At 44.9% G+C, this 26,834-nt stretch overlaps 1 protein-coding gene across 4 annotated transcripts in view; it reads left to right on the forward strand.

The window, feature by feature from the left end:
* Positions 1–26,834, forward strand: part of GTF2IRD1 (GTF2I repeat domain containing 1) — a 116,379-nt gene that overhangs the window by 65,824 nt on the left and 23,721 nt on the right. For all 4 annotated transcript variants that reach the window (XM_056865122.1, XM_056865125.1, XM_056865124.1 and 1 more), the window contains exons 4-16: positions 1,317–1,463; positions 2,648–2,831; positions 4,464–4,774; positions 7,293–7,388; positions 9,103–9,186; positions 13,423–13,606; positions 15,426–15,451; positions 16,861–16,981; positions 17,470–17,507; positions 18,099–18,179; positions 19,609–19,698; positions 24,765–24,818; positions 25,634–25,699. In XM_056865122.1, coding sequence (XP_056721100.1) covers positions 1,317–1,463; positions 2,648–2,831; positions 4,464–4,774; positions 7,293–7,388; positions 9,103–9,186; positions 13,423–13,606; positions 15,426–15,451; positions 16,861–16,981; positions 17,470–17,507; positions 18,099–18,179; positions 19,609–19,698; positions 24,765–24,818; positions 25,634–25,699 — 1,482 coding nt within the window. The remainder of the gene's footprint in view (positions 1–1,316; positions 1,464–2,647; positions 2,832–4,463; positions 4,775–7,292; positions 7,389–9,102; positions 9,187–13,422; positions 13,607–15,425; positions 15,452–16,860; positions 16,982–17,469; positions 17,508–18,098; positions 18,180–19,608; positions 19,699–24,764; positions 24,819–25,633; positions 25,700–26,834) is intronic.

Here is a 26,834-nt window from a genome sequence, read left to right on the forward strand (position 1 = left end):
GGTTTAATTCCCCACTCCTTCACATGTGCAGCAGAGGCTAATCTGGTGAACTGGATTTGTTTCCTCACTCCTGTGCATGAAGCCAGCTGGGTGACCTTGGGCTAGTCACACTCTCAGCCCTACCTACCTCACAGGGTGTCTGTTGTGGGGAGGGGAAGGGAAGGTGATTGTAAGCTGATTTGATACTCCCTTAAGTGGTAGAGAAAATCAGCATATAAAAACCAACTCTTCTTCTTCTACTAGTAAAATGGATACTAGTCATGATGCATACCTATTCTCTCCAGGCTCAGATGGACATGCCTATTATATTAGGTGCTGTGGAACACAGGCAGGATTCTGCTGCAGTCGTCTTGTTTGTGGGCTTCCTGGAGGCTCTTGGTTTACCACTATGTGAATAGACTGCTGGACTTGATGGACCTTGGTCTGATCCAGCAGGGCTTGTCTTATGTTCTTAACAGTAAAGTGGCTGGCCCTTTTTGTGACTGACAAAATCCACACCATCATTTTCAAATCTCTGAAGAACTATAATCTTTTATATTAATTCATAAAGTGCAGAGCCCCTTTAAAAATGAATTGCAGTTTTTAAACCTATTGTAGTTGGGCTTTCCATATCGGGAAATCAAGTACAAAGCCGCTGAAAGCTGGTGGCGAGAATTCAGTGAGTGTACAGACTTCTGCTGGACACATTTTTATCCCACCGTTCCTACAGGGAACTCAGGGCTGCATATATAGGATTCCAGGGACCTTTTCTCCCTTTTATCCATCAACCATGTTATGAGGCAGGTCAGGATGAAAAATAAAGACTGGCCCAAGATTATCCAGAGAACTTCATGGCTGAATAGAAATTTGAACACAGATCTTTCCAGTTTAGCTCTAGCACATGTCCCAAGAGAATCCAATTCCACCCTGTCCAGTGCCGAGAATAGTTTTTTCAAGCTGGAGAAAACCTTGCTGTATATGCTCCCCATCCCCCCCAAAAAATCCCGCACTGGCTTTTGTAGGCATGTCTGCACAAAATAAAAATTAATTATTAACTTCACATATAGTCCCCCTTTTTCACTGAGTCACAAGGCGGATTAATTGGCATAGCAAAATGAAAGAGAGTCTAGCAGCACCCCCTGGTGATGAGGTTACAGGCTCAAGGCAAGAGGATCCCACATTATGCCCCAGATACCAGAGTACTTGTTGGCATGGAATGGGTGGATAGAACACACATAGGCTGCTTCAAATGCTAAAGGATCCAGGACGCAATACTGAGATGCTTTGCTCCTCCTCTCTGTTCTTCTCTTTCTCTTGCTCCCCCACCATGTCGGCAGGAATCCAACAGAGGAAAGAACAAGATCTGGACAGCCAGAAGAAAGCCAAGGACTTCGGCCGGAGCATTCCACGGATCTCCCCGGATCAGGGATCAGATGTTTACCTTCTCAGGAAGATGGTGGAAGAAGTCTTCGATGTGCTTTATAGTAAGAAACAATCCTGATCTGTTTTCACTTCCCTTCGCCTGAGGTTGCTGTCTGCTGCGGTGTGTGCTTGGTTTGCCTTTGAGGGTGTTCTAAAGTCAAGTCTCAAGTGTCAAGTCTGGGGCTGGAGGTGGGCAACAGAGGTGAAATTAGGAAGAGAGGGAGGGAAACAGGTTGGAATGGACTACTCAGAATGAACAGCAGACAAGGGTAGCTTTAGAGGACATTGTGGAACTTTTGTGGTTCCGTTTGTCAGTTGACCCCCTACTCTTTGAGTAGCTGCAGTACTGTGTTCTGGCCATCTGCCGTGGTGGTGCGCAAGCACTGAGTATCATTTATTATGTTTTTATTTTATGTTTCATCCAAGATGCTCCCATCCTCACAACAAAAGCATGAGGCTGGGGAGGCTGAGGGAGAAAGTGACAAGTCCATGGTCTCCCATTAGCCCTTTCAGCTGAGAAGGAATTGGAATCTTGGTTTCCCCAGTCCCACACTCTAACCAACATGCCACACTGGCAGAACAGGAACCACTTCAATCAATCAATCAATCAATCAATCAACCAACCAACCAACCAACCAATCAATCAGTTGACCTTTATAGGCATATTGGAACCACTTCTAGTAAACTGAGCTGATGAAGAAAAAAACTCCTGGCTCTTAAACTGTGTCGTACTGTTATTCATTTCTGTTGTACTTAAGACTTTATACAAGTTCTTTAGTATTCAAAATGCTTCCGGTACTTTACCAGAGCGTACCACCCTATCAAGGGGAACAACAAAGAGTTCTGTGCCATCTTAAAGGCTAGTTAGGTTTTTGTTATCTTATTTATTATCTTATTATCTTAAAGTCTATTTATTGTGGCAAAAGCTTTCGCGTTATCCATGTCTTGGTGCCTGACAAACACGGGTCCCGGCCCTCAAAGATTTGTGCACCATTAAACCTGTTAACCTTCAAAGCACCAAAAGAGTCTTTGTTGCTTAGCCACAATAGAAATTTAATGCCACTAGTCTTGTGGTACCACTAAGGAAGATTGCTCTTATAATTCCCCGTATTTCAGATGGGGGTGGGGTGCTGAAGCTGAGGGCAAGCGACTTGCCTAAAGACACCATTTGGGTTTTCGGCCAAGGGGAGATTGGAATCACATTGTGGCTTGTGCTCACGTTCTAACTCATCGCTTCTGTCCCCAGGCGAGGCCTTAGGGAAGAGCAGCATAGTGCCACTACCGTACGAGAAGTTCTTAAAAGAGCCCGGATCGCTAGCGGTTGCTGGATTGCCTGATGGGCTCACCTTCCGGAAGCCCACTGAGTACGATGCGAAATCTCTGATGGCCATCTTAGAACATAGCCACAGTATGCGGTTCAGGCTGAAAAGGTAAGAGGGAAGTTGGGTAGGGGTATAACACAAGCTTAGTATGAAGACGTTCTCTGGTTCAGTTCCCAGCATCTCTGCAGAATGCAATGTAAACAGGGCAGAGCTAGATGAATAGTGGTCTGACTCAGTACAAGGATACCTCAGAGATATTGTGAGTTCGGTTCCAGACCACCGCAATAAAGCAAGTCACATGACATTTTTGGTTTCCCAGTGCATATAAAAGTTATGTTTACACTGTATTGTAGTCTAAGTTTTGAAAGATTGCGAGAATGACCAAAATGTGACATGGAGACATGAAGTGAGCACTTGCTGTTGGAAAAATGGCGCCTATAGACTTTCTCAAAAGCACAAAGTCTGCAATAAAGCAAGACACAATAAAACAAGGTATGCCTGTATTAGGCAGTTCCATTTTCTTGTGTTTAGGTAGTTTCATATGTTTGAGTTTATGTTCAAGTCCTTGCTGAGATTCACCGAATATGCTTAGCCAAAGGTTTGAGCATCAAAGTTGGCTGTGGAGTTTAGATATACAATGATAAGGCACTGACTTCGAATGAGTCAGCTCAGTGGGTAGAGGCGCAATGTTTCTTTCTTTACGGACACAGCTTCCATGCCTTTAACAACTGCATTGCTGGCGGAAATCACTAAAGTTTGTTTTGTGCCACCTGATCTCCGCTCTGGGAAATGCTTCCGTTTGTTGATTTTTGCCTGTTATGCAACTGTTAAGGCAAAGAGTCTCCGCTCTCCTGTCTCAGTGATTTTGAGGGTCAGACAATAAGCAAGAAGAGGAGAGATTGGCCAACAAATCTCCTGCTCTTGGTGTAACTGTAAATAACCGTTGTGGACTTTCTGATCTGGTTGGAGGATGTGGCGCGGGGCATTGAGGTTAAAAAAACACATTTCTCCTCGCGCCATTTTTTGCGACCTCAGGTGCTCTTATATATATTTGTCCCTCAGAGATAACTGGTGAGCTGGGGGATGATTGCGATCACAAAAATGGTGTGGGGTGAAGAAGTTAAAATTCCTGCTCGCAAATGCCACAGCCCCAGTCTGAATGCCCACACAACTGCTACATACAGGGTTTTTTTTAAAGTGGCAGAGCTATTTATAGATCTCTCATTTGGCATTGGGTGATGCATTTATCAGTTTTCCCAACCTTTTTAAGGCCCCAAGCAGCCATGAGGTTATGACCCAACGTTGATAGCGGGGCTGAAGTGGATGAGTTTCGCCCTCCAACCCCTGTATTTTGAAATGTACATAGTTTAAAGCACAAAGCAAAATCTGACAAACTGTTACCCTTTATAAAAATGCTCCGCATTATGAAAACCAGAGAAACTCAATGCATGAGATTTATCTGAGGTGCAAGGGTTACACACAGCTTCAAAAAAAAAAGTGGATCTCCTTCAGCAGCACTCAAGTTATGCAAAAATATAGTTTATGCTGGATATTTGTCCTATGATCATTCTAAGAAAAATATGGGGGATGGAAGGGGGATGAAATAGGGCATACTTACAACTGCCAGAAACCAAGATCATGGGCATCCCTTCCAATTATGTGATCCGAGTGGCAGTGCTGAACCATTCCTCCGACATCGCGGTGGACTGAAAGTTACCTGCCGTTTCCTCCTCCTTTCAGACTCCCCGAGGACTCTCTTAGAGAGATTAACCCTGGCTCCGAAATGAACTCCTCCCCCCTGATGTCAAAGGGCGGTCGAGATCCTGGCCTCAACAACACGCACGCTAAACCAGTCAATCAAGATGCTCTTTCTGGGATCGCCGCCAACAGTTTCCTGTACGGTGTGTCGCTGCCTGCGCAGATCGCTATGGAGATAAAGCAGGAGGGCCCTGCCGGTCGGCATGGCGTGAACACAACCAACGAGAACCCGAGGCCCCGGCCGACCGGAGAACCGAAGGTGCCTTCGCCACAGGAGTTCGGTGACTGCTGTGGTAATGGCCTTAATGTTTGCTGTCCAAGGAATGGCTTTGAAAAGACCCCCGAGGTTCCTTGGATTAGAAATTTGGAGGGCAGGAGCAGGAAATGTGCCGCTATGGCTTTGATAAGGTCATAGATCAGCCGCTCTTATATCAAAGCCAGTAAGAACATTGGAAGACAACTGCTGGATCAGAACAAAGGTCCATGTTGTCCCTTGTCCCATATTTGGTGGCTCGCCAAGTGCCCCCAACAAGGCTTACAAACATAGAGCTTGAAGCATCTCCCTGTTGTTGCCACCTGGCTATAGGGATACCATCCCTGTCATCGCTAACAGCACCATGTCGGCGGTCACGGACCTAGAGAGTTCATGGACGAGGAGAGATTTGATCCCAATCTAATTTTCTTGGCTACCACGCTACACCAGCACTCTGTGTGGGTCAGACTTGGGAGCTGGTTCTGGGACCGGGTTGGGGGGCTAATAACAAAGGTAGAGTCAAACCGGGCAAGGGTCAAGTCCAAGTGAGCATTCATGGGCCAGCAAGAGACCAGGGTTTGGTTAGACAAGATCCTCAGCTCATCCCCTTAGAAGAGCTGTACGGACAGAGGACCAGGGCCCAAGGGCAGAGCTTTGCGCAGCCAGCTGGGTAGGGCTTGGCCTCAGGCTAGTTAGAGTCAGGGTCAGATCTAGGTACAGCTTTGCTGGACTTGTAAAATGTCCAGAAATTTTGAAGCTGTAGGGGGAGAAAAAAGTTTGTTTCCCCACCCAGGAAAATAACGGAAATTTCAGGGGAAACTGAAACTAAATTTCAGTGCAATTCTTACTTTCCTATCAAACCTAAACCTGTTTTGTTACTTGAATGACATGAAACACATCATGTATCATTTAGTAAGTTTAAAGTATTGGAGCCTCGTGGTGCAGAGTGGTAAGCTACAGTACCGCAGTCAAAGCTCTGCTCACTACCTGAGTTCGATCCTGATGGAAGTTAGTTTCAGGTAGCCCACTTAAGGTTGACTCAGCCTTCCATCCTTCCAAGGTCGGTAAAATGAGTACTCAGCTTGCTGGGGGTAAAGTGTAGGCGACTGGGGAAGGCAATGGCAAACCAGCCCGTAAACATAGTCTGCCTAGTAAACGTTGGGATGTGACGTCACCCCATGGGTCAGTAATGACCCAGTGCTTGCACAGGGGACTACCTTTACCTTAGGTTAAAAGTATAAATGCTTTCATTTTTGCCAGAGTGCAAATATTCCCAATACTAAAATGAGAGCAAACGAGCTGCAAACTACTGCACTGTATGCTATTTTATCACATTTTACTCACTAGTGAGGGTACAGTCCAAATGAAGAAGAAAAAGAGTTGGTTTTTATATGCTGACTTTCTCTACCATTTAAGGAAGAATCAAACTGGCTTACAATCACCTTCCCTTCCCCTCCCCACAACAGACACCCTGTGAGGTAGGTGGGGCTGAGAGAGCTGTGACTAGCCCAAGGTCACCCAGCTGGCTTCCTGTGTAGGAGTGGGGAAACAAACCCAGTTCACCAGATTAGCCTCCGCCGCTCATGTGGAGGAGTGGGGGAATCAAACCTGGTTCTCCAGATCAGAGTCCACCGCTCCAAACCAACGCTCTTAACCACTACACCACGCTGGCTACACCAAATGGCATGCTTCAAGCCTAGATCTCAGTTGAGTACCGGATACGGAGTCTAGCTGCTGGGAATCCTGATTTGAGACCCTGCCTTGGAGCTTTTCAAACCAGCTCCCGGGGTATATCTGTAAGGTTGATAATGATGAAGCTAAGCAGGTCTGAGCCTAGCCAGTGCCTGGCTGGGATACCTCCTGGTAACACCAGGGATTCGGCCTTGGATGAGGGAAGCAAGCGGTTGCATGTCTGTCTAATAATTAATACAATTAAGACAAGGACAGGCTCTGGGGCCAGGGCTTTATGGGTCAAGGTAGAAGGGGGTTGGCCCTTAGGATCAGGTGACTGAATGCCCTGCCAGGGGGTGTGACTGGTACTGCAAACTAGGTGGTGCTCTTGTGGAACGCGGCTCATTGTGCAAAGCTGGTGGCAGAAACTCAGCTCTAGTGGTGCAGGAGATCAGGTGCTGGAGATTGGGTTCTGGAGGCCCTGTTTTAAGACCCTCTCTCCTGATGACTTCTGCATGAAGCCTGCTGAGTGACCTTGGGCCAGTCACAGTTCTCTCGGAACTCTCTCAGCCCACGCGGAGGCAGGCAGTGGCAAACCAGCTCTGAAAGTCTCTTGCCTTGAAAAACCTACGGGGTCGCCATTATGTCAGCTGTGACTTGGCAGCACTTTCCACCCCCTAATAACTTACACTGCTGAGCAGAACGCAGTAGATCCTCATCCTTGTGGAATTAGGCAATGCATGGGTGAAGGCATGATTTCCAAGTGGCTGCAGGATCTATTTTGTTAATTTAATCTCTGTAATCTCAGACTATGTCTGAGTCCTTATTTCCTTTGTTGTTATCATTCTGACCTCTCTCTCATTTTGTTTCATTTCTTTCTTTATCAGGTCCAAGTCAGAAGTCTGCTCTTTCCGGCGGTCCTCTCATCCAGAATGTGCATTCCTCCAAACGCATCCTTTTCTCTATAGTCCATGACAAGTCAGGTATGGCTATGCTCGTGGGTAGGGGAACCCTGGAAAGTGCAAAGAAAGGAATAGTGTGTGGATTTCAGTTGTGTAGCCTTTCCAAATTAGGTTTAGTGATAAATTAGTGATAAGTCATTAGTGATAAGTCTTAACATCATTTGAATATAGATCATGCTGGGTAGCCATGGGGGGGGACGGGACATTTTAACCTTCCAGTTGCTGATTTTAAGAGTAGTAGTTCTCTTACAAAGGGATTTCAAAGGGAGGTTAGAGAGACTGCTGAATTACAATTAATTATGAAGTTTAAGACAGTGCGTTCTCCTGAACTGAACAGAGATCTGGGATTCCTGTCTCATTACCAATGCCAATTTCTCCATGCCAACTACCCTTCTGCATATCACACCTAATCCAATCTAATTCACTCTTCTCTACTTAAGGATAGATGGATCCACACTCTAGCTGTTATCTGAAGAAGTGATCTGTAGTTCACGAAAGCTCATACCCTGCCAGAAATTGTGTTAGTCTTTAAGGTGCTACTGGGCTCTTGCTCTTTTCTACTATCATTTGAATATATAAAGCTGTCTTATATACTGTTAGGCCAGTGGTCCATTTTGCTCTGTATCTTCTTAGGCTGGCTGTGGTTCTCCATAGTCTCAGGCAGAAAAATTGTGTTTCCCAACTTCTGCTCCCAGAGATCTTTTTAACTTGAATTGTCAGGGACTGGACCTGGGATCTTCTACATATAAAACTATTAACCCTTCCAGAAAGGATCTGCCTTATGCAGTCAGATTATCGGTCCATTTTATTCCGGTGGTTTTCAACCTCTCTAGGCCTGGGACCCACTGAGCTACGATAGGAAGTCATGTAACAGGAAGAAGAGGAGCCAAAGGTTTGACCTCACCAGCATCAAGTCCAGGATCATGGGCAAGAGACCAGAACAGCTGGGGACAGGAAGCACAAGCAATGCATTAAGAGGGGTGCTGGAGTGAGAAACGATCGGAGGGTCAGAGCCATGATGGAATCCCCTCTGCCACTGAGTGACCTCTCCTGCTGGTACCTTTGCTCTTGATGCAGCAGGTCCTCCTAAAATTCAGCCAAAACTGTCTGCCCTGTGGGGGCTTGTGACCTGGCAGAAGGGGCTGCCTGACCCACCTGAGGGTCTGTGACTCATGGGTTGAGAGATGTGTGCTTATTAACCAGTGGTCTGTTTTGGTCTCAACCAAAATATGCTGACTCAAATCAAGACCAGTACTTCTTTTTTAAAGCTTGCTTCTGGCATTGCCTTGCTCCCAAATGGTTGCTCTTGCAAGGGGGAAAGTCCTGTGCGTTCCTTCCTACCCTACCGACATCGGCAGAAAGCTGAGCTCATTCTTTAGCATTATACAGTTTACCCATCTGTCCCTGGAACAGTGGTGAACCAGAAACACTGGGACATTTCCTTCTCAGTAAGTACTATAAGGAGGATAGGGAGAAGATTCTTGGCCCTCTTAAGGATGAGTTTGCTCAGGTAGCAAAGTTAGAGAGGGGAGTCTTTTTGAATTTTCCTTCTAATGCTGCAGAGGGCAGAGCCGAACTTCGAGCCAAAATGACTGGCACCCACCCTGTCTTCACAAGTCTTTTGCGGGGGGACACTGTTGGTTCCAAGCCAGGTGGGGCAAGAGAGACGGGGGGAGTCAATCTGCCGTTGTGGAGCCGCGCAGAATCATTTTTTTTTTGTTTTGTGTTCTGCTAGATAAATGGGACAGTTTCATCAAAGAAACCGAAGACATCAACACCCTGAGGGAATGTGTACAAATTCTGTTTAACAGCAGATATGGTGAGTGGGAGGAAAACTCCCGTTTTTCATCTGCGGTGCTTATGGCTCGCCTGTCGTCAGGGAAGCCGTCTCGTTTTGCTTTTGTGGTGGATTTTATTTTTAAACTTATTTTTATTTCCCAGCAGCGGCCTAGCAGTTGGAGCCATATGCTACGTGTCCTATATCTTAGCTGCTCTTTTAGTACGGTAGATTCTATCTACCCAACTTCTAATTTATGCTGTTTTCCATTAATCAGGGTATGAATAGAGAAGGGAAATTTCTCCACCGCTGTGGGCTTTAAATTAGCTTAACAGCAATATTATTACTAGGCAGAACAGCTGTGCCCTTACCTGGGTGGCCTGGGTTAGCTCGCACTTTTTTTTTTATAATACATTTTTATTAAGTTTTATCACTTAACATACACACAACATACACTTTATACATATCCATTCACATACAGATTGGGCTTCTTTCAGGGTTCGCTCTACGTAGGGCTGCCCCTGAGACTGACTCGAAGACTCCAGCTGGTACAGAATGCTTCTTACTGGTACCTCGCCGCGGGCACATATCACACCAGTGCTCCGTCAACTGCACTGGCTCCAGCTGGAATATCGGGTCAGGTTCAAGGTGTTGGTTATGACCTTTGAAGCCTTACACAGTCTGGGACCGTCGTATCCTACGGGACCGCCTCTCCTGGTATGTTCCCCAGAGAAGCTTACGTTCATGTAATTCCAACTTGCTGGTGATCCCTGGCCCAAGGAGTATCCGGCTGGCCTCGACCAGGGCCATGGCTTTTTCGGCCCTGGCCCCTGCCTGGTGGAATAGCCTCCCTAATGAGACCAGGGCCCTGAAGGACCTTCAGGAGTTCCACAGGGCCTGCAAGACGGAGCTATTCCGCCGGGCTTATGGTTGAGGCCAGCGACGGTTCTCATTATAATTACTGGCCTCCCTAGTCCTTTTCCCCCTTTCCTCCTTTTCCTTGGATGGGAAGCCCAAGGTCTCTACACAAAGGCAGGCAATGGCAAAGCACCTCTGTTTGTCTTGGAAACTAAGCAGCATCAGCCCTGGTTAATATTTGGATGGGGGACCACCAAGGAAGTCCAGGGTCTACACAAAGGCAGGCAATGGCAAAGCACCTCTGTTTGTCTTGGAAGCTAAGCAGCATCAGCCTTGGTTAATATTTGGATGGGGGACCGCCAAGGAAGTCCAGGGTCTACACAAAGGCAGGCAATGGCAAAGCACCTCTGTTGGTCTTTTGCCTTAGAAATCCTGAGCAGTCACCATAAGTTGGGTGTGACTAGATGGCTGTGAATGGTCATGGTGCTTATCTTATATGCTTGCATTGAGCACACATGAAGCTGCCTTCTACTGAATCCGACCCTTGGTCCATCAAAGTCAGTATTGTCTACTCAGACAGGCAGTGGCTCTGCAGGGTCTCAGGTCTTTCACATCACCTACTTGCCTAGTCCCTTTAACTGGAGATGCCGGGGATTGAACCTGGGACCTTCTGCATGCCAAGCAGGTGCTCTACCACTGAGCCACAGCTTTTTCGGCAGTTCCTCCCCCTACACTTTGGAATAGCTTCCCAGGAGAAACAAGGGGGCTTTGTCTTTGAGGGTATTTCACAAGGGTTGCAAACCTTCTCAAGGACTGAAGAGGTTCTATGGATCCTCTGATAATGGAGATGGTCTAAAGACTTGCAGGCTGTCAGGATACCTTGTGCATTGTTCAATGACGAGGGTATTTTTTGCTGCTGTTTCGTGAAGAGTGTGTTATTGCTACTTTTTTGGTGCTTTCCCCCCCGTTGATTTATTTTTTGTTACCTGCCTTGGGTCCCAGTTGTCTGAGAGGAAACTGGGAGTATGAATATTTTAAATAAATCAATATGGAGGTTTCCTTCTGCCTTTCATGCCCTTTGTAACCCTACTGTGTTTTCTCATAAGTATTGTGTGGACGTCTGTTAAATGTTTGTGCCCGTTGGTATAAATCAATTTTCAAAGCAGTTAAATAGTGCTGCAAGCTGGTAGATTCTGGAAGGACATATGTAAATAAAATAAAATAAAATGGCAGTCAGCAGCACCCCTAAGGTGAACAAAATTTATTACTGCATAAGCTTTTGTGAGTCAGAGACAAAACAGAGAAGTTTAAAAGTCTTTAGTTAAACATTTCGGCTTCTGTCAAAGGCTTTCACGGTCAGAGTTCATTGGTTCTTGTAGGTTATCCGGGCTGTGTGACCGTGGTCTTGGTATTTTCTTTCCTGACGTTTCGCCAGCAGCTCTGGCAGGCATCTTCAGAGGAGTAACACTGAAGGACAATGTCTCTCAGTGTCAAGTGTGTAGGAAGAGTAATATATAGTCAGAAAGGTAGATTCTGAAGATGCTTGCCACAGCTGCTGGCGAAACGTCAGGAAAGAAAATACCAAGACCACGGTCACACAGCCCAGATAACCTACAAGAACCGATTTCGGCTTCTGCCGAACAGTTGCTTTTTTAGTGACCTGGGATCCAAACGTAACATAAGAACATAAGAAAAGCCCTGCTGGATCAGACCCAGGCCCATCAAGTCCAGCATTCTGTTCACACAGTGGCCAACCAGGTGCCTCTAGAAAGCCCCCAAACAAGACGACTATGTTAAGAGTTCTTCTGGAAACTGGCTTTGCTAGAGACAGTAGCTGTCAAATTCAGACTGAAAATCCAGGAAGAATCTCCTTTAAGAGGAGCCTTTTCCATGGAGGGTGTATTGATATAGTTGGGTAGGTTTTGGAAACAGTCAGGATAGCATTCACTGAAGACACCAGTAAGAGAGGAATCTGTGGATTAGAATAACGATTGCTTCGCCTCCAAATTAAGGCCATGTATAATTAAGTCTGTAAATTCTGCCATGGCTGGCAAAGGATCAATGACCTGATTCATTATAATACATGCTTCACCGCAGGTTGTTTGAGCTTCATTGTCATGATTTGCGGACTCTCGGTTTCTATTATCTCGTATATAAGTCTGTTTTGTGGGGTTTCCAGACATTCGAGGTGCTTGCGTTCAATATTGCAGTAATGGACTTGTGATTTGTTTGATCAAATAGGCCTTGGGCGTAGTAGTGCTTTCAAAGGCAGCCATTTCCCTAAGACATGAGCAACTGATACAAGTGACTGGATTCACAGTTGGGGGATCTAGGATTGCTGATGGGTGGCTTTATTACAAGTTCACTTAGATTTGGCAGAAGGTAACAGAAGGAAGCTTATTGGCGGCTTCTGTAAGGTGCTGTGCTGGTAGGGTTGCCGGTCTCCAAGTGGTCCCTACTCACAAGAAATAACAGCACGTGGCCCAAACCTATCTCTATATTTCACAAAGTAGACATGCAATATATACAAGATAATCAAAAGCACCTCACTATAACTATCTAATGACACGATACAAAAACAAATGTACAAACACGACCATACAATGTGCACTGTGAGTCACACCCCTTTAGAAATCCAAGGCAAACAAGACGCCGATGATGGCTGTTATTGAAGAGCACAATCCTTCATACCAAGTGAGAAAACTCCTCTGTGTTTTCTGTGCCGCATGAGAAAACCAGCTGGCGAAGGATACTTCTGGCTCCTAACCATTGCACAGTTCAGGGACTTAATAAAGTAGACGTGCTGTCTGTCCAATCTGTACTTATCTTGCCGGGGTAATGAAATGTTAGCCACAAGATGATAAAGGCAAAGAAACGCGTATCCCAGGTATTTGGTCACGTTTCACCATAAGGCTTCTTCAGCCTAAAAATGTTCTGTAGACCACCGAGGGTTCTCTCAATGAACTGGAAGCTTCTGTTATTTCTTGTGAGTATTTCTCATTACAGCATTGGGTTTTGTTTGTATTTAGTCTCCAGGTGGTGGCTGGAGATCTCCCAGAATTATAACTGGTCTATAGGTTACAGAGATCAGTTCTCCTGGAGAAAATGGCTGCTCTGGAAGGTGGACTCTATGGCACTCTGTAACTCTGTACGCCACTGAGGTCCCTTCCCAAACCCCACCCTCCCCAGGCTCCACCCCCAAAATCTCCAGGTATTTCCCAACCCAAAGTTGGCCACCCTATGTGTGAGTTACCAACAGTAGCTTGATTGGTAGGTTAGGGGATGCCGGACGGATGGAAGTCAACCACCGAACAGAGATGTTGTTTCCTTGATATTGTTGTCCTTGTACTTGTGGAGGATTCCCTAGAAAAGACCAACTGTTCTAAAGGAATTAATGTTGCGCCTGCGAATTGTTTTCAGCTGAAGCTTTGGGGCTGGATCACATGGTTCCCGTCCCTTACCGGAAGATCGCTTGTGACCCAGAGGCCGTGGAAATCATCGGCATCCCGGACAAAATCCCGTTCAAGCGTCCTTGCACATATGGTGTCCCAAAACTCAAACGGATTTTGGAGGAAAGGCATCGCATCCACTTTGTGATCAAAAGGTACTTGGGCAGTTCGGCTTAAAGGAGTCGCAGGTAGCCATTTCCAACCACACCTGGACAAGTTACCATTCCTGAGAGGCTGCTGAAGCTCCTGTTAGCCATAAGGCTGAGAGTTGGTAACATTTTGGATACTGACTTGTAAAGTTGCCTCACTTTTTTGTGCAATCCAAGGGCTCCAGCACATGGGAGAGTGGGTTGGGACGATGTACCGAGACAGCAGGGATGACTGAATTTCTTAGAGAGCTAGCAAGGTGTAGTGGTTAAAAGCGGTGGTTAGGAGCGGCGGACTCTAATCTGGAGAACGGGGTTTGATTCCCCACTCCTTCACATGAATGGCAGATGCCGATCTGGTGAACCGGGTTGGTTTCCTCACTCCTGCACATGATGCCAGCTGGGTGACCTTGGGCTGGTCACAGTTCTCCTAGAGCTCTCTCAGCCCCACTTACCTCATAGGGTGTATGTTGTGGGGAGGGGAAGAGAAGGCAATTCTAAGCCGGTTTGATTCTTCCTTAAGTGGTAGAGAAAGTCGGCATATAAAAACCAACTCTCCCTCTCCCTCCTCCTCCTCCTCCTCCTCCTCTTTCTTCTTCTTCTTCTTCTTCTTCTTCTTCTTCTTCTTCTTCTTCTTCTTCTTCCTCTTCCTCTTCTTCCTCTTCCTCTTCTTCCTCCTCCTGCTCCCACCTTGAAAATCATTTTTTAGATTTGTAGTTGTTTATGTATTTACTTATTTCTATCCTGCTTCTCTCTGAAAAGGAACCAAAGTGGCATGCAACAGGGAAAACTATATACATACCCAAATAAACCAGTGTACAGCTAGAGTTAGCAGCCAGGTAAGGTTGCTCATGACCTGCTGGTTCGTGAGCATAAAGAACAGAAATAAAGGCAATTCAGCCAAGTAAAGCGAGGCCCGGAGAGCTCCTGGAATTACAACTGATCTCCAGACTTCAAAGATCAGTTCCCCCAGAGAAAGGGGCAGTTTTGGAGGGTGGGGCTCTACGGCATCTCATCCTTGCTAAGCTCCCTCTTCAAACTTGTAGGTTCTTTAGTGGACAGGCAGCACAGGGCTCCTGCCATTTTGGTGTCGTGTAGTTGAAAAACAGTCACTCCAGCCCCCTGTCCACCTTTTTCCTTCCTGACATTAGCCCCACACTTGGTAAGTGTTGTGTGGGGACCTGTGTTTTGAGGCCCAGGTCTTCCACTGTCACATCTAGTTCCCCTTTTATCTCCTTGTGTGAAATGCCAAATGCAAACAGAACATATAAATGAGTTCAATGTTGAGAGTCACAGTGAGTGCTAATAATGTTGAGGGCCTGAGTCTTGTACCGGGGCTGTCCTGGGCAACCTCTCCACTCAGATTCAGCTTTGCAGAGCATTAAATAACAATAAATTATTAGCCAGCGTGGTGTAGTGGTTAAGAGCTGTGGTTTGGAGAGGTGGACTCTGATCTGGAGAACCGGGCTTGATTCTTCAGTCTTCCACATGAGTGGTGGACACTAATCTGGTGAACCAGGTTGGTTTCCCCACTCCTACACATGAAGCCAGCTGGGTGACCTTGCACTAGTCACATCTCTCAGCCCCACCTACCTCACAGGGTGTCTGTTGTGGGAGGGAGAGAGAAGGTGATTGTAAGCCAGTTTGATTCTGCCTTAAGTGGTGGAGAAAGTCGGCATATAAAAACCAACTCTTCTTCTTCTTCTTCTAAATAATAATTAAATAATAAATAATTAAACCACATCAGCTCTCCATCATGCAGATTGCTTTAAGGTCACACTATATTGCAAACCAAAAGTTGATATATTCTTTTCTCCTTCCTTTACAGGATGTTTGATGAAAGAATTTTTACAGGTAAGCGGCACTCCGTCTTTAATTCTCTTGTCTCCCTGGACAAATTGCTCTCAGGTACTCCTAGATAAAAGTTGTTCAGAGGCATGTGTGTGCTGTGGGCGGTGGTTAAATCCTTTTTTTAAAGTCTGTTTTGCATCTTATTCCATTCTGTCGCTTAGCCAGGGCCTTGGGTAACTATACCTTTGGGTTCACGTGCGCCAGTCACATGCGTCATTGGAAACTCGAGTGCGCCTGCTACTCCTGGCCAACCTAAATGAGATGTTTCGAGATCTGTGAATGGATCTCCAGAGTCTCTAATTAGGAAATAATAGCCATATGGACTAGGGCTATGCACCATTCCCCCCCCTGGTATTTTTCGGGTTCGTTTTTAATAGACTCGGAATTTTTCAAAAAATCGGAAAAAGCCAAATTGCCCTGGCTTTTCCTGGATTTTCTTTGAATTTTTTTGGGTTTAGTAAACCCAAACCTGACAAATTCCAGGAGCCTCCAATCTCAGAGGTGGCAGGTGACGCAGGGCTGACTCTGCGCCGCCTGCCACCTCCAAGACCCAAGTGGACATCGGAGGTGGCAACACTAGCAGGTAAGGGAGGGAGGCTTAAAAAAATGGCAGTGGGGCCAAAGCAGCCCCGAATAATGCCAAAATAATAATGCCTCCAGTGTCATCTAGTCCAACCCCCTGCACAATGCAGGAAATTCATAACTACATCCCCCCCCCCCACACATCCCCAGTGATCCCTGCTCCATGTCCTGAAGAGGGCAAAAAAACCCCTCCAGGATCCCTGGCCAAACTGGCTTGGAGGAAATTTTCTTCCTGACCCCAAATTTTCTTCCTGACCCCAAAGTGCCGATTAGCATTTCCACGAGAGCCAAGTACTGACGCAACCCTTCCTGCCCTCCCTCTCATGATCTGCCTAAGTCCACAGAAGCAACATATCCATCAGATGGCTATCTGGCCTCTGCTTAAAAACCTCCAAAGGAGGAGAGCCCACCACCTCCCGGGGAAGCCTGTTCCACCGAGGAACCGCTCTAACTGTGAGGATGTTCTTCCTCATGTTTAGCCGAAAACTCTTTTGATTTAATTTCAACCCATTGGTTCTGGTCCAGTTATTTTGCTGGTGAATGGGACCTACACGGCCCTGCGTTCTAAATATATCAAAAGGAGGAGGGTCTTTTTCATTTCGCTCAGAATTTGATGCCCAGACTTCTTCTGTCTGTAACATTTTTCAAAAAACCGTTAGTTAAAGAAAAAAGCGGAAATCATGCCTGGAATTTGGTGATCAAAAGTTCTAAATTTTGCCTCTGGAAACCTTTTTTAAAAAATCCTTCCTGTTTCTCTCTACCTTTCAACGTCTTGGCGTCGTTTCTTTACCTCTTGCTGGCAAAACCTGGTGTCTCTCGACTGCAACCAGGAAGTAAATTTACCAAAGATTCAACGAAGATTGAGCCATCCAGTCCCTCGGGGGAAATTTCTCCTGAACCGCACAGAATGGCGTTTCTTGATCTGGGAGGGACTTCACAGGCTAATCACAGGTACACTTGTTTTGTTCTGTGAAGAATTTGAGAGGCAGAGTGGTGCAGTGGTTAGAGTGTTGGACTAGGATCGCGGAGACCCAGGTTCTAGTTCCCACTCTGCCATGAATGCTTGCTGGGTATCCTTGGGCCAGTCACTTTCTCATACCTTGCAGGGTTGTTTTGAGGGTAAAATGGAGAACAATGCTGTAAGCTGCTTTGGATTCCCCAAAGGGGGAAAGTGGGGTATAAATATCTAAATAAATAACTCTGATACATAGCACCTTTTGAAAGCTGTGTCTGGAGCAGACCTTGGAAACGTAAAGGGACAAAATTCTTTGCCCAGCTGAAGTCATTGTTCCCCGAAACGTCCCCTTGAACTTTGATGCTAGGGCATTATTTGGTCATAGCAACAAACCATGGTTTGACCCTTACATGAAGAATCTTGGGGGAGTCCTCAGAGCCTTGGTTTGTTTGGTAACCAAAATACGACATTTTTTCTTTGTCAGGTCTGAGAAGTCTTCCATTTCAGGAGACTGTGAACCAGGTAAGCCCAAACGAGTGTGGCTCTCTTGTCAGAAACTCCAAGCAGAAGCAAAGAAGACAGTCTGGGTTGCTTGTTCTATTGTTGTGCAATTAAACAATGATCAGGTTTTGCTTAGAAAGAAGGTTTCTAGTCCTCATGGTCTTTGTTGAGAATAATGAGAAAGCTGGGTGTGAGAGAAGCACTTAGGTTTGAAATATAGTATAATGTCAAAAATATAATTTTGGCTGACTTTGGCATAATTAAACAGTGATCGGGTTTTGCTTAAAAAGAGGGTTTCTACTATTGAACTAGGATCTGAGAAACCCAGGTTCAGATCTCTTCTCAGCCATGAAGCTAACTGGGTGATTTTGGGCCAGTTACCCTCTCTCAGCCTAGCCTGCCTCACAGGGTTGTTGTGAGAATGAAAAAATTAAAAGAGGGCAGAGCAATGTTTCCCGCTCTGAGCTCTTTGGTACATTTTTATTCTGCTGTTCCTCAAAACAACCCCCCCAAACAAAAAGGCTATGATCATGAAAGTGCTTCATTGTCCAGCCTCCTCCTCTTCGTCTCTTCCTGCCTTGTTTCCCATTTTTGTCCCCTCCCCTTTTTTAGGCACCTCAGGAGAGCTGGGAGGGATAAAACGCATCAAGATTGAGCCAGATGAAGTGGACATCATTCAAATCACTGTTCCAGGTATGATAAACAACATCTCCCAGGGGTAATCCTGATGGTGTTTGATAACGTCCATTGACAATTGGGGAAGGCACTGGCAAACCACCCCGTGAACATAGTCTGCCTAGTAAACGGCGGGATGTGACGTCACCCCATGGGTCAGTTATGACCCAGTGCTTGCACAGGGGACGACTTTTACCTAAAGCAAGTTGTGGCATGCACGTGGGGTAGGATTGGGTCCGTTGTAGCCTCTGCTGCCTGAGAAGCCCCTTGCTCCAAACTTCCAGGAGAGGGCTACGCGTGAGCCTGCTGTGTGTTCCAAACTTATTTATTTCCTTTATTATTCTCCAGTTTTCTCCCCAGCGGGGGACCCTAAGTGGCTTACAACATTGTCCCCTTCTCCATTTTATCCTCACAACACAACCCCATGAAGTAGTTTAGGCTGAGAGTGTGTGAATGGCCCTGGGTCATCCAGCAAGCTCCCATGGCAGAGCAGGGATTTGAACCTGGGCCTCCCAGATCCCAGGCTGAAACTGTTAAGCTCTGCGCCATGCTGGCTGTCTTGGTGTGACTTCTTTATTTTTTGTTTATTTACATTATTCATGTTCAGGGTTTAGTTTCACTTTGTTCAGCCTAAGCCAATTAGCCACAACCAGGCAACTATTCAGGACCTCTAAGTGCATCTCTGGGACATTTGGATAAGGATTTATTGAGCTGGGTATGATCCACATATTGATCACAATCAACCCTCCAAATGGGAGCTGGTAATTCAGAGGGACTAGTAGTTCATGAATGAGCCCCGTGGCACAGAGTGGTAAGCTGCAGGACTGCAGTCCAAGCTCTGCTCACGACCTGAGTTCGATCCCGACGGAAGTTGGGTTCAGGTAGCCAGCTCCAGGTTGACTCAGCCTTCCATCCTTCCGAGGTCGGTAAAACGAGTACCCAGCTTGCTGGGGGTAAAGGGAAGATGACTGGGGAAGGCACTGGCAAACCACCCCATAAACAAAGCCTGCCTAGTAAACGTCAGGATGTGATGTCACCCCATGAATCAAGAATGACCCAGAGCTTGCACAGGGGACCTTTACCTTTTTAAAAAAATATCTGGTTGGGTATCATCCACATATTGATCACAATCAACCCTCCAAATGGGAGCTGGGCTAGTAGATCATGGCAATAGCTTCTTATAGCATTATTGCCCTGTAGCAATCTAGCAGTTGTGACTCAGAGCAGATCAGGGGAGGGGGAATGACAGTTGAGGGGCGTTGAGGCAAGGTAGGTGCAGGGATAACTTCTGGGCAGACACTCCATTGCCACTGCAGATACTTCTGCATTCTCCGTGGCAGCAAGCCCTACAATGGAGGATCAACGTCATGCAGAAGAAGCAAGTGACTTTTAACGCTTCTGCTAATCATCCCAAGGTTATTATTGCTGTATTTTCTCTTCTCAACAGACCGATCGCCCGGTTCTGACGAATTACACGACGCGGCAGCTAATCACGTCACCTCGGAAGATCCCGGCTACGTGCGTGAAAGGCTGTCAGGTGATTGCAAATCTTGTGGTTCATGCTACTGTCTGCTAACGCTCTGTAGCGTTACATATGTTAACTGCAGCTAGAATGGTCTTTGCTAGGCAGTGGAACCAGAAAACCTCCGCTAAGATATGTGATTGGTTGTCAAAAATAAAAGAGGTTTATATTTTAGTGAAGCTAACCGCTTACCAAAAAAAATGATGATATTAATAGTGTAGATCTGTTATGGATGAGAACCATTCAAAGAATGGAAATGTTCATTTTATAATAAGATATAGTTTTGGATAAGCGAGAAAGCTATGGATGCAGGGTTGTAAAGTATTTTATGTAACTTTATGTGATTATGTGACTATTTGTTTTTAGTTTATGTATTTATTTACTGTTGACTGTCCATTTTTATTAATAAAACTTTTTTTAAAAAAATCATGAGATTTAGTAACCTGAGCCCTGGAAAGCTGGGTCCCGAATGGGCCCCACTGTATGTGTTTTATATTTGTGCTGTGTTTTATATTTGTGCTGTGTGTTTATGTATACAGCTGGGAAAATTCGCTGGTTAACCAAAACTGGTGGCATCACACAAAAGCCGATTTGAAGTCATGTCCCCAGCTTTTAAGGAACTTTGTCAGAGAAACTGCAGAATGAATAACTTCATGGATGTTTAACTATAGGCCTCTACAACCATTTGCTTTTTGTGGTTTATGTACTACATGTTTGGATGTATTTATGGTCATTTATGCATGGGTACCTTCACTCACGTTTGCCCACGGTCTGTCTCGGTTGTTCCTTGGAGTTATGCATGAGTTTTCCCTTCATTAGAGATTGCCTCGCTGCCAGCCCTCACAAATCCTGGGATTTCCCGTTCCTCTGTTAACCTGATTCTTCCCTCTCCCTTGAGCTCAGCCTGGGTGAAATTCCCATGCATAAGGCAAAGCATGGGACACACAAGCTTGGTTTCTCTTACAGCCAGTTACAAAGCAGCATGTAAAGAGGCGGAGATTCAAATGCTTCCTGCTTCTTTGGAGCCCTCTCAGATTGCTCCGTTTTTTTGTTTTTGGTTCTTAAAATGCTTTTTTATGCAGCAATTGGGTTTTGGGGGAGGGAATTTTCTTTCACAGTAAGCTCTACAAAGTAAGCCAATTACAAAGTAGCATTTAAACGGGCGGCGACTTGATTTGAGCTTGGAGACAGCTGGTGCATAGACTCATGGCTTTATGGCTGCCCTTCCCAGTATCAATCTCCTTCTGATTCTTTGGTTGCAGTCTCCTTTTTGGTTGATGATAGAACTAAGGAATAGAAAACCTTGAACAATTTCAATTCTTCATTGTCATCCTTGAAGTTGTAGTCTTTACTTTTGTCGTCTTGGTGTTCAGCTGTAATCCTGCTTGGGCACTTTCTGCTTTAACCTTCATCAGTAGTCATTTCAAGTCTTTACTATTTTCTGCCAGTAATACGGTTTCATCTGCATATCTCAAATTGTTAATGTTCCTTCTGCCAATTTCACCTTCATCTACATCTAATCCATCTTTCCTTATGATATGTTCTAAGAGTTGTTTTCTGTTGCCCAAGAAGGTCGGACCAGAACCAACGGGTTGAAATTAAATCAAAAGAGTTTCCGTCTAGACATTAGGAAGAATTTTCTAACAGTTAGAGCTGTTCCTCAGTGGAACAGGCTTCCTCGGGAGGTGGTAAGCTCCCCTTCCCTGGAGGTTTTTAAGAAGAGGTTAGATGGCCATCTGTCAACAATGCTGATTCTGTGACCTTAGGCAGATGTTGAGAGGGAGGGCATCTTGGCCATCTTCTGGTGTGTGTGGGGGGGAGGTGTGGGGGGGAGGTAGTTGTGAATTTCCTGCATTGTGCAGGGGGTTGGACTTGATGACCCTGGTGGTCCCTTCCAACTCTATAATTCTGAGAACAAAAGACAGGCCCTGCTGGATCTGACCAAGGCCCATCAAGTCCAACCAGGTGCCTCTAGGAAGCCCACAAACAAGACGACTGCAGCAGCACCATCCTGCCTGTGTTCCACAGCACCTAAGATAATAGGCATGCTCCTCTGATACTAGAGAGAATAGGTATGCAGCATGACTAGTATCCATTCTAACTAATAGCCATGAATACCCCTTTCCTCCATGAATACTCCCCTCTTAAAGCCCTCCAAGCTGCATATAAATTGAAGAGATAGGGAGATAAAATGCATCCTGGTCTGACATCTTTGCCAATTGGAAACCATTCTGTTTCTCCATATTCTGCCCTAATAGTACAGGTTGTGCATCAAAACAATCAGATGCTGTGGCACACCCATTTCATCCCATAACCTTTCATGATGCACACAGTCCAAAGCTTTGCTATAATCTATGAAACACAAGCTGATTTTCTTCTGAAAATTTCTCATATACTCCAGTAACCAATGTAAATTAGCAATATGATCTCTAGTGCCTCTTTCTTTCCTGACTCCAGGTATTCTTGCTAAGATTTTGATGGACTGTTTCTGTGGCTTGAAATAGCTCTATTGATATCCCATCTGCTCCTGGTGATTTGCTTCTCCCAATTGCTTTGAGTGCAGCTTTCACTTCACTTTCTAAAATGCCAGGTTTTTCTTCAAAGGATTCTTGGAAGGAATCGATCATCCTTTCATCTCTTTGGTATAGTTCTTCATTGTATTGTTACCATCTTTTCTTTATTTTGTGCTGTTCAGTTAATGTTTTCCTGTGTTGATTTCTTAGATCTCATGGAACCAGGTCTCTTGTTCTTCCTTTTTTATTGTTCTCTTCTATTTCTTTAGGTAAAGGTAATGGTAGTCCTCTGTGCAAGCACCAGGTCATTACTGACCCATGGGGTGGCATCACATTATGACGTTTACTAGGCAGACTATGTTTACGAGGTAGTTTGCCATTGCCTTCCCCAGTTGTCTACACTTTACCACCAGCAAACTGGATACTCATTTTACCAATCTCAGAAGAATGGAAGGCTGAGTCAACCGTGAGCCAGCTACCTGAAACTAACTTCCATTGGGATCAAACTCAGGTTGTGAGCAGAGCTCAGTACTGCAGCTTACCATTCTGCGCCCCGGGGCCAGCCTTCTATTTCTTTACGCTGGTTATTATAATCTCTTCGTCTCTACGTGCAAGTAGCTGGAATGCTGCATTTAGACTTCTGATTCTATTTCTGTCACCTTTTACTTTTGCTTCTTATCTGTCTTTAGCCATTTTAAATTTCATCAGTCATCCATCAAGGTTTTTTGTTTCTTTTGGCTACTGGAATAATCTTTGCTCATTCTTCCTTGATAATGTCTCTGGTTTCAGCCCATAGTTGTTCTGGTTCCTGTTCACTTGAACTTTGTAACACAACTCTGTTCTTTACATGGTCTTTAAACTCTTCAGGGATGTTGTTTAGATTGTATTTTGGCACTGTGAATGTTTTAGTGTTTTTCTTCAGTTTTATTCTAATTTTCGATATTAACATTCATGGTCTGTACCACAATCAGCTCCTGGTAATGTTTTCGCCGAGAGAACAGAGCTTCTCCATCTTCTACTTCGATTATATAATCTATTTGATTTCTTTATTGACAATCTGGTGATGTCCACGTATACACTCTTCTGTTTGGTTGACTGAAACGTGTTCGCAATGAACAAACTGTTGTCTTCACAGAATTCTATGATTCAGCATGTATTGTTATTAATGAAGATCATCTTTAAATACTGTATCCTAGATATGTGACACTAAATATGTGACATTTTGTATTGACAATATTGGGAGCAAAAGACTCCAGACTATGTTTGCTCCTGGTCATCCCCCTGTGGTTGACACTCTAATATGACCATATATATTCTATCCTAAAAATGAAACAGAAGAAATAGAAATAACCACTTGTGCTTGGGCTGTACCACTATATAAGTAAGGGGCTATGACTCGGTGGTAGAGCACATGCTCTGAAGGTAGAATGTCCCAAGTTCAATTTCTGTCATCTCCAGTTAAAAAGAAATTCAGGTCACAGGTAAAGTTTCTTCTTTGGCTAGGATCCTGGAGAGCCACTGCCAGTTTTAATAGGAATATGGGTGGCAGCGATTTTACAAGGCAGTTTTAAGAAGATTCCAATAACAGAATGGGTATGCCCTTGTAAGTCGGGGGAATTGGAGTCTATAGAGCATGTTTTGATCAGGTGCTCCTTCTACAAGGAAGCTCATCGTAAGCTAATCATTTCCCTGCTCAGCCAAATCGCAGTCAGCTCAGATGAAGGGAGAATTAAGAGTCTCCTCTGGGAAGGGAATGCCCAGATGGCAAAACAGGTAGCCAAATATTGTGCAATAGCATATAAAGTTTGACCCCTAATGTTGGGCAACTGCAATTAGATCAATCATAATTTGGTCAATTTTAGTCTATTATAAATTATTTGGGAATTTTAATTAGGAATGTCATTTCTGCTGAATTTTTTACCTTTTGTATAAATGACACGTGTTTTTACTGGCTTATGCTATATTAATAAACCTGAATCTGAATATGGGTGGATCAATGGATAGCCAGCGTGATGTAGTGGTTAAGAGCAGCGGACTCTAATCTGGTGAACTGGGTTCGATTCCCCACTCCTCCACATGAAGCCTGCTGGGTGACCTTGGGCTAGTCACCGTTCTCTCTGAACTCTCTCAGCCCCACCCACCTCACAAGGTGTCTGTTGTGGGGAGGGGAAGGGAAGGTGATTGTAAGCCGCTTCGAGACTCCTTAAAGGTAGAGAAAAGTGGGGCATAAAAACCAACTCTTCTTCTAAGGCAGCTTCATGTGTTCGTTTCAGAAGGCAGGAAGGGCTGACAGGATGGGATCCTTCTGTATACCCTCCTTCCCAAAATCTGTGTGTAGAAAAATTAGCACATGGTGGAACTCTTCTCTGTAAAAAACAAACACAAGAACAAACAAAAACACACACAAAAACCCTTGCACCTAGACAATTAGCATATCAACATAATAATGCCTATATCGGGATCCAATGCACAATGCAGCATGCAAACTTTCGATTTACACAGAACTCTTCCTCTGTGATGGCAGTCAAACTATTCTCTCCGGCTAAACTTCTGTCTTTGTGCTTTCAGATAAAGGGCCCAGCAGTGATTTGCAACACGATGAGAAACCACTGGAGGGCAAAGGTGCGTTTATCATCAAATTAGTCTGATTTCTAAATATGTTTGCTGTGGAGTCTGAAACTGTGTAACATCTGTCTCTGTAAGTCTTTCAAAGTGGGGGTTGCAAGGAATGTGTGGGTTTTTACTTATGGGGAAAGCAAATGGAATTGGGTGGCAGGTGGCTCCTGGAATAGGGATTTCCTTTGAATAAGGCCTTCGGAGGCAAAACTGGAGGCTTTCCCCCCCCTGATCGTTTTATTAAATTTATTGTAACAATATCGCAATAAACAAAACAAAGAAAAAGGGAAAGATGAAAAACAAATACACAGAGAGACAAAAAGATACTTCCGTTTTCGTTTGTATCGAATATAAATATAATTAGGAAATTACAACCTGTTCTCTAGCAACATGTACAAAATTATTTTTTAAATTATTCTTACAACTAAAAAATTAAATTTTTCTCTATCATACCTACATACTTATTCTTCTACTCTTCTTTTTTGGAGGCAAAACTTGGAGGCTTTGAGTTGTGGCCCCTTTCATTCTCTCACTTTTTTTTGCCATCAAGTCTCAGCTGACTTATGGCGACCCCGTAGGGTTTTCAAGGCAAGAGACATTTGGACCCCCGTAGGGTTTTCAAGGCAAGAGACGTTTGGAGATGGTTTGCCATTGCCTGCTTCTGCCTCCCTGGTGTTCCTGCCACATTACTCCTGTTTGGTTTTGCTGCATTGGACAAACACAACTACGCTTTCGCTCCTTTTTCTGATGTGATTGTTGTTGTTGTTGTTGTTCTTGTGGTTGGAATTTCATTACTGGGCTTGTCGTTTCTCATTTTCCAGATGGCATTAGTGATGTTTTAAGTCACTTGAGGAAGCAAGTTGAAATTTTGTTTAATACAAGATATGGTAAGTTGTGCATCTTACTTTATTTTCTTCAGCTTCTCGGAGCCAAGCACAAGGTGTCCATGTTTTAACAAGTGACCATGCCTATACCTCTGGGAAACTCACAAGTGGGCCTTCCCTTGTGATTCTCCTCAGTGACAGCTGACATTCAAAGGTAGCTTGCCTCTGAGCATGGAGGCTCTATATCCAACTGTCTTGGCTAATCAGAATATAAGACGAGCCCTGCTAGATCAGATCAGTGGCCCAGCTAATCCAGCACCCTGTTCCGCACAGTGGCCAACTGGTAGCCGAATCATATTCCTCCAACTGGATAGACGTGTAATTTTTCAGAGCCATTGTCTTCCTTGTTGTTCCCTCGGGATATAAGGAGGCGGAGGCAAGGTGCTTCCAAGGTGAGCTCCTGTAGCCCCAGATCAGGCTCAGATTTGGTTCTGACAGTTGGCTGCAGCCAGGCCTTTCCTAAAGAGAGAGGAGCCAAAATGGTGGCCAGACAATTTTTTTAAAATATTTTTTTTCATTTTCTTCATTTAATATATCAACAAAAACAGTATGATGGTAATAATAAAAAGAAAAACAAGTGATATATCTAATTTAACAATAAAATGACTTCCCCCTCTCCCTCTTCCATCTGAAAATGAATTGTATAAACTTTTGCTAATGGAACAAATCCCAATATTATTTTAATTAACCTGTTCTTATGCTATCCAACATTATTAAATCAATACCTAATATAAAAATTAATACAAAGTATAAATAAGGGAGTGGCCAGACAATTTTGACAGCGTGGTAGAGGGCTTACGATCACCCAGTCCTTCAGCAGCGTCAGAGAAGGAAGAGGAGCAGTTGGGGCTGCTTTAAGAACTGCAGACTGGGAGAGATGAAAGTCCCCTCTGCTTCACGGGCCTGGAGACCTACAAGGAAAGGCTGAGGGAGTTGGGAATGTTTAGTCTGGAGAAGAGGAGGTTGAGGGGGGACAAGTTGCCCTCTTTAAGTATTTGAAGGGCTGTCACTTAAGAGGAGGGCACGGAACCGTTCCTGTTGGCAGCAGAGGATAGGACTCGCAACAATGGGTTTAATTTGCAGGTGGAAAGGTACCAGCTGGATATTAGGGGGAACATTTTTCACAGTAAGAGTTGTT

Source organism: Euleptes europaea, chromosome 19 (assembly GCF_029931775.1).
Source record: "Euleptes europaea isolate rEulEur1 chromosome 19, rEulEur1.hap1, whole genome shotgun sequence".
NCBI classification, from domain to species: Eukaryota; Metazoa; Chordata; class Lepidosauria; order Squamata; family Sphaerodactylidae; genus Euleptes; species Euleptes europaea.